An 11,652-nucleotide genomic window follows, 5' to 3' on the forward strand; every position below is an offset into this window, starting at 1 on the left:
ATTGATTTTTACTAAGCTCCTAATTGAACTTCGTTAAGGCCTAATGGGCGAGGGGTGAGCTGAGCGTGCCCGCGCCAGCCTTTTAAGCCCTATTAACTCGATTTTGCCGTATTTGTTTTAGTGGGAGGAGGGTGGGTAATTACAGGGTGCTGGGGAGCAGCACTGCAGCCGGCTGGGGGGGCCACGGCTTGGCCGGGGACTCTTGGCTTGGAGCAGGAGCCCAGCCCTGCCTCTCCCGCCTTTTCACATCCTCATTATCAAATTATCTTTTTAACTCCAAAGGGGGGCTAATTAAGTGAAGTAAATGAAATCAGTGGGGAGGAAGCAGGAAGGAGGGGACGGCCGCTGCCAAAAGAGCTGAGCGCTGCCTTAGGCTGGGGCTTTTCCTCCTTCCTTTTCCCTTTTCTTCCCCTCGATGCGCTGAGCAGATGGAAGAGGAAAGCAGAAAAACCCTTTGCTGCAATGAACCCGTACTAGGCCACGCTCAGCCTCAGCTCTGGACCAGCAGTGGAAATTTGGGTAGCATCTTCCCATGGGCAGCATCGCCCTCCCCTTCCCCTCGGGAAGCCACTGCATCCCGTCCTGTCCCATGGATGCTGTTGGGAGTGACAGCCCGCACTCAGCACAGCAAAATTGCTCAGATGGAGGTGAACTGACAGCTGAGGTTACAAATTAGAAAATTTTAAGCAGTGGCAGCTGTCTCCTTGGCTGGCCCCCCCATACCCCCCCCCGGCTCCGGTCCCCCCCTTCCCCAGCGGTAATTACGGGGTGATTGAAGCTTCGCCAGGCTGCAGTGCTGACACCTCTGTCTTTTTCCTGTAAACACGGGGAGATGAAAATAGACACTTGGAGATGCTGCGAGTGTCACTTTGAAGGTGTCTCTTGTCTTCTTGGTGGTGAGGCTGGGAGCGCAGCTATCAGCTCCCCTCCCCTCCACCCCGGCTGTCACGCTCCGGTCCCCGATCCTTTAGCATCAGGTCGAACGGGATGGGTAGGGGTGCAGGCAGATGGGCAGGAGGTGGGGGTCAAGACACGAACCCAAACCTTTGGTCAGCCCAAATTTGCTTTAACACCTCCTAAGGGGAAGGAGAGTGAATATTAATTGCGTTAGCTTCGTGGTCAGGGTCTGGAGGGGGCATACAGCAGCCGTCTGTACCCCCGTGCCACTGCCGTGCCCGTGGCGATGGCTGGTTTTTGGTATTAACTCGACTGTCTCCTCCCGCAGTTCCGTGGGGATGGGTGCTCAGTGGGCACCCCTTGACCTGCCCCTGGGGACCAGGCTGCAACATTGCTGGGGTGGCCTGAGAGGAGGGGGTGGCCCTCCTTTGGGACAGAGACCTGTCCTGTGCCTGTAGGATGCTGAGATCATGGACCCTGGTAAGGATGAGGTTTGATGGAAGTGGCTTGAGCTGCCGTGGTAGACAGGGCTCCTGCCGTGTCCGTGGGACCTGTGGCCACCCCAGGATGGGACCCTGCTTGAGCCTGTGCCACTCTCCAGGGCACTGAGCGGGCAGAGGCCGGTGCAGGTTTGAGGCCCCCTGACAGCCCCGCGGGCTCCCCTCATCCCCTCGCAGGGCTGGGGCTGGTTGGGGACGCATCCCCTTTGGCGGGGACAGTTTTCTATGGGGTTTCTTTGTGTGCCAGCAAAAGCCAACGTGTGGGTGCCCTTTGCCATTCATATGGCCATGCCATAGCACAGATGCTTGGCATTGGGAGGGGACCGTCCCCACGGGCGGGCAGGGGACAGGGATGTGCTGGTGGAGCAGCCCTGGCCACGGGCAGGTTACAGCCCTGCCCGCCGCGTGTTCGTTGCCGGACTAACTCAGCATTTCCCCCACCGGCTTTCCACCCGCATCCCACCTGGAGCGGAGCACCGCATGGCCACCCTCGTATTTAAACACCAAGTAAACATGTTATGCGGCAAATAAGCCCCGAGCAGCTGGAACAAAGGGAGCAGCTCGCCCGCAGCGTTAGCCCCCATCGCCGAAATAATTAAGCATCCCTCCATCCCCAGGCCTCGTGCAACGGGGGCGCAGGTGGGAAGGGACCGGAGGGGGGGCCCTGCCAGCCCCAAATGAGGTTGCCCTCCCAGCCCCCAGGTAGCCTCATTGCTTCGCAGAGGACACGCGGGGCTCTTTCTCGCCAGCCGAGGGGAGAGGAGGGTATTTCAGGCCCTCCGCTCCCCGTGCCTGTGCCCCGCGTCGTTCCTTTAATTACAGGTTTTCAGCCTCAGACCGTTGGGCACGGATCGGTGGGGGGATCGGTTCCCAAACCCTGTCATTTAGCCTCGTCAGAGTGCCTCTTCAAAGAGGGGAATCTAGAAATTTTCTCCGCAAGGTGCGGAGTGGACTGTCTCGGCCCCAGCATGAATATAATGACAGATGCATTTTACAGCAAGCTGGGACTGAATGCGCTCGACCACAGCTCCTTCTGTCAGCCAAATCATTATTTTTTGTCATTTGCTGACAGTTTTGGTCTCATTCATTTCTCTCTCTTTTTCTGCTTTTCCCCCCGCCTGGAAAAATGGCTAGGTATCTATGAGACCCCAGCGGGAACGATCCTATACCATGCGCATTTAGATATCGAGGCCTTCACCATGGACCGGGAAGTACGGAAAATCAAGCAGGGGCTCGCCTTGAAATTCTCCGAGCTGGTGTACAACGGTACGTATGGTCCTTCGGCCCTGCCCTGCCGCCGCAGCATCCTCCCAGCCCTCCTCATCCTCTTCCTTCGTTGCTACCGGAGGCTGCAGGTCCCGCTGGTACATCCACTCAGGGCTGTAAAATTCAGATGTGGATTTTGAGGCTACTCACGGGGAAAAGGATGGGTTTGCTCGTGCCGAGGGCTGAGCTCGACCCCACACTCTGCCTGCTTTCGTGCCGAAGGGGCTCCACGTCTGCCTTCGGGAGGCGATGCCACCTTCCATGAGGGCTTGCTGGTGGGGGATGCTCCCGGCATCTCTCCCAGCCCGGTGCCACCGCTTCGTCCCATCCAACACATTTGGATGTCTCACAGGCTGTAAGTCGCCGTCCCTTCGTCCCCCCCCACCGCCTTTCCCCGGCTCTCTCCTCTGACCCCCTCCATCTCTCCGCCTGCCCTCACCCCACGGGGACCGGAGCACGCTGGGATATGGGGCACAGGAGCACCCAAGCTGCCGGCACGGCCATCCTGGCGGTGGGGTTTGAAGCCAGAGACCTCTCCCCGTGCACCGGCGTGGGGAAGCGCAGGGCTGTGTGGCACGGGGGGTTCTCGAGGTGCCGTGGCCCTGGCCGCCGGGGTCCTGGGGGGCTGTGGGAGGGGGTGGGAGGGTCCGGGCCGTGCTATGCGGTGTGCAGCCCACACAGGGGCACTGCGGGTTATGGCTTTGCCGGGGGCTGCAGGAGGGGCTTCCAGCCGCTCCCAGCGCAGCCGGGCCTGGGCGAGGACAGCACTGCCCAGGGCGGGCTGGGAGCCCTAAGGGACAAGAGGACGCTGGCTTGCACCCACAGTTAGGGACAGACATAAAGCCCTTTGCCCTTCCTCCTGGGATGCACCCAGCGGCTCCAGCTCGGGTCTGCTCAGCCACCCACATGGGCTAAGTTTGAGGGGTCTCAGCTCAGTCCCCCCGCCCCTGCTGCTGGGACGGGTGCTGCAGGGAACAGCCTGCCACGGGCCATGAGGCTGGTGCCCCTGGGGGGGCCGGCAATGGCACCCCCGGGAGGGGATGTCGGCACTGCCCCGGGGTCTGCTCTGTGGATCAACCCCGACTCGGTTGCTGGTGCTAAGTTGAAGGAAGCAGGATTAGCCCAAAATGTCATAGGTGTGCTCAAAACCCCGCTGCCCACAGCTGGGCGCCCGCTACACGGCTCCAAGCACAGCACTGTGTCCCCATGCCCTGGCTCTTCCTCCATCCCCTGCCCGGTTCAGAGCTGATGTCCCTGGAGACCCCACACCGGGGAGATTTCCTGCCCCTCGGCCAAACAACACTTTTTTCTTTCATATGTCCTGATTTCTCAGCCTCCCAGTTCCTCCTCCCATCCCCTTTCAGGCATTGCTCTCTAACCGCGAGGGCTGGGATGATCCCCCGGAAATAACCTGACTCCGGGAGCTCAGGCTTTGGGCAGCAGCAGATCCAGCGGGATTGGGTCAGGCTGTTTTTTCCCTTGCAGTTTTTGATGCCTGTGCTCATTCTCGGCACCTTCCCCTCCAAGGACGTTCCCTCCTGTGTCTTCCTCGGCAACTGGCATTTACTGCCCGAGCCCCTTTGCTGCTTAAACTGTATTTTAGGGCCCCGGCGGGGCAAGCGCTTCTGGGGCTGCAGAAGTTTTGATTACCTTCCCCTTGAATCACAGCCCCTGCCTTAATTCACTCTCTGATGCTGCTCCTGCCTCTGGCTATTTTTATTAGACTTTGTCCTGGGCTGCCTTTATTTTGACTCTTTTTTTTTTTAGTTTAAGCATAAACCTGTTGTTTGTTTATTTCTAACCACTCGCTTGTTGTGAAGCCACCAGATTAAAGAGCCACTCCAGGAATCGTGGTCTCGCTTCTCCCTCCCCACCTCTGCCAGGCAAAGGCTGCTGTTTCCCTGGCTCCAGATGCTGAATCCTTGGGGATTTTCACCCTGGCCCTGGGCTTTCCTGGCAGCGGAGCCCAAACCCAAGGAACAACCCCAATGGGGTACAAACAGCACCCACCGGTCCCCCCGCCAGAGGCCAAGCTTTCAAGCTCACCTTCCTTTAACACCTCATTATTGCAACCAGTCCCTGATTTTAGGAGAATTAGTGTTTGTCTCCCCCCCCCCCGCCCCAGCCCTGTTCCCATTGATCCCATTGTGGAGGGGTGGCTTTGAAGCCAGCTCCCATCCCAGCAGGTACGGCCAGGTGTGGAAACGCTATTGTCCCCCTGCCCGCGTCGTGATTAGGGCAGGATCGTGGTTACAAGGCGGGAAGGTCATTAAGGGGGATCGCTTCCAGTGGGGACTGTGTCTGTAGTGGGGGCGAGGAGGGGGGTGATGCTTCCTCGCACCTGGAGCTGTCAGAGTTGGGATTTAAGTAGCTGGTTATTATTTGAATGTGTCTCGGGTTTATTTTTACAGGGATGCAACAGCCCTGCATCAAACCTGATGTTTGAAGAGTTGTACCTAGAGGGTGGTTACCAAAAGGAGGGGTGTATTTGCCCAGAGCCGGGGTCCCTGCCTGCGTGGCAGTGCCGATTGCGGGGAAGGGGTCCCTGAACCCCCCCCAGCCGTGCCGCGGTGGGGTGGCAGTGGGAATCTGGGTCAGGGAGATGGTTTTGGTGCTGGAAGGTTGCAGGGCTTTGATGCCGTGCCTCAGAGCAGGGCTAAGCAGATCCCAGGGACAAGGCTGCAGGATATGGCCCCGCTTGGGGCCGGCGAGGCCAAACAACAAAAGAAATTGTTTGTTTCTTTAATGGCTTCGGCCCGGAGCCCAGCTGGGAATGGAAAGGTGAGAGGGCACCGGTGTGCAAGCCGAGCAGGAGGGCGATGGAGAGATAAAACCTGGGGATGACCGGAGGGCGGTGAATGGGCTCTTTCTCTCTCCTCCTCTATCTCCCTCTCCATCTCCCAGGCTTTATTCCGGGTCTCCGAGGGCTCCCCGGCTAATTACCCCACTTAGGGACAGGAAGGGGCACTGGGGCGGCAGGCAGGGCCATGGCCCCTCTGTGTGCCTGTGGTGGCCTCGGCGGATGGCAATACCGACCGCTGCTCCCGCAGGACACGTTTTGGGGGGCCGAGGTGCGAATGCACATCACCCCAATGCCCAGCCTGGGCTTCAGCCTGGCTGCGAGAGCTTGGGGTGCCGGGAGGCTGCCGTGCCGGCCGGAGCTGGGATAGGAGCGGGAGGTGCTTGCCGTGGTCGTGGTTAGATGGAGCTTTGGGTGGGTGCTGGCACCGGTTCCCCGTGTCCTGCCAGCCCCTCGCTCCGGGGGTGCGGGGGGAACAAGTTAAACCGCGAGCAGTGGCAGAGGCGGTGTGGCGGCGGGGAAAAGCAGAGCCCTGCTGCCCTAGGAAGGGCCGGGGAGGTGAACCCACCTGGGACTGCCGAGACATCTGTGCCCCGACACGCAGCCCGATACAGCCCTGGGGTCAGCCCCGGCTGTGCTACCTGGGGGGAGTGCTCTGCTCCGCATCCCACCGGGACAGGGCATGGGAGCGGGCTGGGGGGGCCACCTGTCTGGGACCTCCATCACCAGGGGGGGTTTCCCTTCCCAGGGCTGCCCGGGGGCAAAGTGTTGCTGTGGGGGCTGCATCCCCCCGAGCAGAGCCCATGGCTGGGGTCGACCCTTCGGGGCCAATCCCTGCCCTGCCTGTCCCGGGGGAGAGCAGCTCGTGCCCATCCCGGGGGGCTGGGAGCTGGTCCCCCCCCAGATTCTGCGTCTGTCTGTCTGTCTCCACCTGACCCTTCCAAGATGCTGGGGTTTGAGTGGCAGTTTCATAATAACGAAGCTTTTAATTTCCATGAGAGCCCCCTACCCGGAGGAGCTGGAAGGAGAATAGCCCCGCTGCCTCTTCTCCAGCAGCTGGTTCCAGCCTCCTCTCCCGGGTGGGGACCCGAGAGCCACCAAGGGGAAGGGACACATCTGGGGTCTCCATCACTCAGAGCTGAACCTGGGTGTCCTGGCACCTCTCCCAGTCCCGTGACCGCATCCCTTCCCTTGTAAATTATTAGGGTCTGCCTTGCAGGACTTAGCCTGGGGGGACCACCCTGCATGGGCACCCCGGGGTGCCCTGGAGCACCCCGGCCTCCCCCGTGCCCCCGCTGACGCTGCCTTCGGCCCGCAGGCTTCTGGCACAGCCCCGAGTGCGAGTTCCTCCGGCAGTGCATCGGGCGCTCACAGGAGGCGGTGGTGGGCACCGTGCGCCTCTCCGTCTTCAAGGGCCAGGTCTATGTCCTGGGCAGGGAGTCCCCGCGGTCGTTGTACAACGAGGAGCTGGTGAGGTGAGCGGGGTTTGGGGGGGCCAGGGTGGGTGGGGGTGGTGGCAGCAAGCATCCCATCCCATCCCGTCCCGTCCCATCCCATCCCGTCCCATCCCATCCTGCTCCACCCCACCCCATCCCACTCCGTCCCGTCCCATCCCTCCCAATCCTGTCCCACTCCATCCCACCCCATCCCACTCCGTCCCGTCCCATCCCTCCCAATCCTGTCCCACTCCATCCCGTCCCATCCCATCCCGTCCTGTCCCATCCCTGGTAACACCAGGAACAGTGTCCTCCCAGCCGAGCGCCCGGCCAAAGCACGAGCCCTGTTTTCAAGTCAATATTATTTTTTTCCTCCGGCTTTTCCTTTTTCTTCACGTTGTTTTCTCTCTCGCTCGCTCCCCCCCCAGCCCTCCCTCAATCCCTTTCAATCTCTCTAAACACTTTATAAGCCATAAATACACACGAATGAGTTTAGATCAGTCGGAGTAAATGTCAAATTATCTTCTCTCTTTCTCTTCTCTGGCTTTTTCCCCCCCCTTCCCTCCCCCTCAAAATCAACAGCTCCTAATAATCCGTCCCAACCCTTCATTATGCTTCGCGCTCTCACTTGGAGAGATTAAGTGAATAAAGTATAAAAAAAAAATTAAAAAAAAAAAAGAGGGAAGAAAAAAAAGGAGGGTGGAGGGGGGGTGGGACGGAGGAAAAAGAGAGAGGGAGAGAAAAGCAGGGGCACTTATTCTCCCTGCGTCTCCAACCATTTTCCTTTTCTTTTTGATTTCTACATCGCTGGTTTGAAAGCCTTTGAGTGACGGCGTCACAGGAACCCGAGAGAAAGCTGTGAGAGGCAGAGCTGTGTGGAAATGCCTCTGCACAGTAGGTAGAAAGTAACGTAATTATAGAGCAGGTCAGAACCACTCGAATGAGCAAAAATAAAAGCACAGAGGTTTTTCTGTAGCCCGTCAGGGGAGGTAAAATCATTGTAAACTCTTTCTTTTTTTTTTTTTTTCCCTTCTTTCTTCCCCCCCCTTCCTCCTTTAAGGTTTGCGGTTTCTGGGAAATGAGCCGTGTGTTTTGGGGATGTAGGAAACCGTCAGAGTTGGGATTCAGTGTGTGGCTGCTGCCTTTGGGGAGGGGGATGCTCTCAGTGTTGTACCGAGGCACCGGCCGCCGCGGCCATAAACCCCATCGGTGCCGGGGGTGTCCTCCAGCACCGCTGCCCTGCCTGCGGCAATGTCCCCTGCCCGGGACCCGGGGCAACGTCACTGTCTGGCGTGGGACAGCCATACCCAGGGGACGGCTCTGGGGCAGGGTGAGCATCCCTGCTTGATGCAGGAGCGCAGGGAGGAAGGGTGATGATGCACACGAGGGACCATGGAAGAAAATTTGGGGCTGTGTCTCTGTCCCTGGGGACAGCCATCGGGGTGGCCCTGTGGCTCTGCTGCTCCCGAGGCCACGCGCCCCTTCCCGGGGACTGGCGGGGACCTTGCCCTGAGCCCCCCGCAGCCGCCGGCAGCTGATAAGGGGCGGCAGCGGGCACCGGCCCGGGGGAGCAGCCAGCTCTGGGGTCACCCACATCCTCTTCCTTCCCAAAAGGCAGCCCCAAGTCCCACCCTGGGACCCCCCATCCCGGTGACGGTGCCTTTCTCTCCACAGCATGAACGTGCAAGGGGACTACGAGCCCGCCGACGCCACCGGCTTCATCAACATCAACTCGCTGAGGTCTGCGGGGTCAAGGCGGGACCCTTCCCGAGGGGGGGGGAAAGCCCCCAGCACCCCCGGGGCTTGCCCCTGGCCGGTGGGATGCATCCCCCTTCCCTGCTCGGGCTCTGGGGGTGCACTAAGGCCTCCCCCCGAGCCTCCACCGACCGCCGGGGTGCGACCAGCCCCCCCCCCCCAGCACCAGCCCTGCCTAATTACAGCCTTCCCCAGCACAGCCAGTCTCGTTATTTTACTTATTTCTCAGACCCCGTCATACTCCCCCCCAACTCCAGGGCTGTAAAACACGCCACATTTACATAATGGGCTCTTAATTTTTCCATTGCCTGTTAACTGCTTTGTTCTCCCCAATCCGGCATGTCCCCCCACCCCTCTAAGATAAATTAATTACATTATCTCGTGGAAAAAAAAAAAAAAATTTAAACTGTACAGGCCTTAACAAACGCCTGCTCTTCACACCCCCTCATTCTGCTTAAATTAATTGAAAGGAAATGTGTGTTATTACTGTTAATTTACAATTAATTTTTTTTTTTTTAAATCTGTTTCCAGGCTGAAGGAATATCATCGTCTCCAGAGCAAGGTCACCGTAAAGCAGGATGAATAGCAATCAATCGCACGCGAGCCTCCCGCTCCCCTTTCTAATTTCTCTAAGAACTAGCACTAATTGTGGTGGTAATTTGTAATTGTAACTCGTCTCCCCGGAGTCACGGCGGAGGTGATGGCTTTGTTACGGGGCGGCAAGTGAAATGCAATCATTAAAAAAAAGGTGGTCGGCCGGAGGAGAAGTGGGGAAAGAAATAAAAACCCAGCCACGCGCTGGGTCCGCTCATTGAGAGCCAGGCTTTATTCCTGCCTTGTTTGTTTGCTCTTCTGGCCCAGCGCTTCCCCAAGCCGGGCTTTGTGAAATTTGTAATGGATTAAGTGCCTCTGAAGGACGTGGCAGGGTTTGTCGGTACCTTGTTGTGAAGGTGGGGAGCGGGGGACATCACCCCGCACGGTGCTGGTCCGGAGGGGAGAGCCGGGTGGCGGGGATTGAGGAGAGGATTTGAGCCTTCCTCTTTTGCCTTTGTTTTAGTGCATTTTAAGAGCAGACTTGGGGCTTGTTGAAAAGGAAGAAACAAGGGAAATACCCTCTGACGGTGTTGCGGGAGGCAAGGAGAGGAGTGCTTGCTCCGGGCTGGGCGGTGGGCTTCTCTTCCATTGCACCTGGACGGGTTGGGGGTCCCTCCATCCCTGAGGCTCAGGCTGCAGCGCTCGGCCGGGATGCAGGGGTGGCTCGGCAAGGGAGACCTGCTCTGAAACATATGGTGGAAGCAGGAGGAAGACAGAAAGACAGAAAGAAAGACAGACAGACAGAAAGACAGACAGACAGACAGAAAGACAGACAGACAGACAGAAAGACAGAAAGAAAGACAGAAAGACAGAACTTTCTAACCCATGCAAACGCCTGGGATGCGCTGCTGCTCCGCACCGCCGAGGATGGGGAAGGACCCGGTTTGGGATGTCCCCATGGTGGGTGTCCCCAGGCCGGGAGCAGAGATGCTCTCCAGGGGCTGGGAGCGGTGCACCCCCCATGCTGCATCCTGCAGTGCCCGGCACGGCAGCGGGGCACCAGGCAGCCCCATCCCAGCGGCAGGGACGTGCCGCTTTCCCACTCATTTGGGGAGCAAAAAGCAGAGCTGCCACCAAAAAGGGGAATGTTTTTGCAGTCCCCCCCCCACCCCCGCCACAGGGGGGACGGCCAGGCCTGGTGGCCATTTGGGGACGTCCAGGCGTGCCCTGCCCACCCCGCTGCCGAGCTGGCGAGCGTGACAAGCTCTGACATCACAGCTGGGAAAATAACATGTTATTTTCCCAGCTTGGATGTGACTTTCCCTGCTATTACTGGCAGCAACCATCTTGGGAGGAGAAAGCAGTGGAGGGTTGTCAGGCGAGGGGAGAGAAATGGTTTTCTGGGCTGGTGGAGCCTATCTGACCCCTGTGGGGTGCGGGGAGGGGGGATGCTGATGGGGCCGCCCCGTTCCCTACATCCCATTGCTTTCGGCAGCAAGTCCATGCAGAAAGTGCAGCTACGCGTGGGGGTCCCGCGTGAGCAGCACCCCAGAGCCCCGCAGCGGTGGTGGTGGTCAGCAGGGTTGTGCTGCTGAGCCCACCCTGGCATGGGTGCCCAGCGCCGAGCCAGCCCTGTTCCTCCCACAGCAGCCCCCTCCCACGTGGGGGAAAGGGCTTGAAACCTCATCAGGAGCCATCTTCTGGGGGGATCATCCAAAAAACAAGATGGGAACAGAGCTGCTGCCCTCCCACACGCTGGGAAGGGATGCTGTGCTGGCCCAGGGGACAACAGGCAGCTCCGTAAGCTGTGAGCGTTACCTCCCCTGCGTGCCCGTCCTCGGCAGCGACACGGCTTGGCCATGGCAGAGGTCTCCACTGGCAAAGTGGAGTTTGAAAGAACTTGATGCAATGAGGAGCTGATGTCTCTTTTGGGGGAAACCAAAAAAAAGTGTGTCATAGGAGAAGCTTCTTGTGCCCAAATTGCTTGAGAAATGCCGGACGTGCTCGGGGAGGGCTCATCAGACCAGCTGGGCCACCTCTCCCCGGGGTGCTTAAATCGTCAGCTGGAAAAAGCCATTTCACCCCGAGGCCTCGAATCTCCTCCAGCACTTGCGCCGCAGCACTTTGGAGCGTGGACCCGAGGGTGCCCTGGTTGCCCATGTCTCGCCGCACCCACTGGGATGCGCAACGAGGTTGTCGGCTGAGGGTAGAGGAGGCTGTGTACCATGGCAGCTCCGACTCCTCGGGCGGTCCAGGGTTGCTCTTGGAGGCGGTGGTGGATGTGGCTGTGGTCAGCCTTGGAGGAGCAGCGTGTGTCAGCTTCCAGCTGCTGTTTCCAACTGGGCTGAAAGCGCATCGTGCTGGTAAAGCAGAGCTCGGTGTATTCGAAAAGCCAAGTCAAATCCAGTGCGAGTCTTGCAGGAGAAAAAAAACCTCTTGAAAATTGTGGGGTCACAGGAAAGAG

At 59.0% G+C, this 11,652-nt stretch overlaps 1 protein-coding gene across 1 annotated transcript in view; it reads left to right on the forward strand.

Moving 5' to 3' along the window:
• Positions 1–9,482, forward strand: part of ASS1 (argininosuccinate synthase 1) — a 28,777-nt gene extending 19,295 nt beyond the window's left edge. The window contains exons 13-16 of the mRNA XM_076355120.1: positions 2,532–2,663; positions 6,782–6,938; positions 8,574–8,639; positions 9,186–9,482. Of these exons, the coding sequence (XP_076211235.1) occupies positions 2,532–2,663; positions 6,782–6,938; positions 8,574–8,639; positions 9,186–9,240 (410 nt within the window). The 3' untranslated portion in view covers positions 9,241–9,482. The remainder of the gene's footprint in view (positions 1–2,531; positions 2,664–6,781; positions 6,939–8,573; positions 8,640–9,185) is intronic.
• Positions 9,483–11,652: the final 2,170 nt, after the last annotated feature.

Source organism: Aptenodytes patagonicus, chromosome 18 (genome assembly GCF_965638725.1).
Source record: "Aptenodytes patagonicus chromosome 18, bAptPat1.pri.cur, whole genome shotgun sequence".
In the NCBI taxonomy this organism is placed as follows: domain Eukaryota; kingdom Metazoa; phylum Chordata; class Aves; order Sphenisciformes; family Spheniscidae; genus Aptenodytes; species Aptenodytes patagonicus.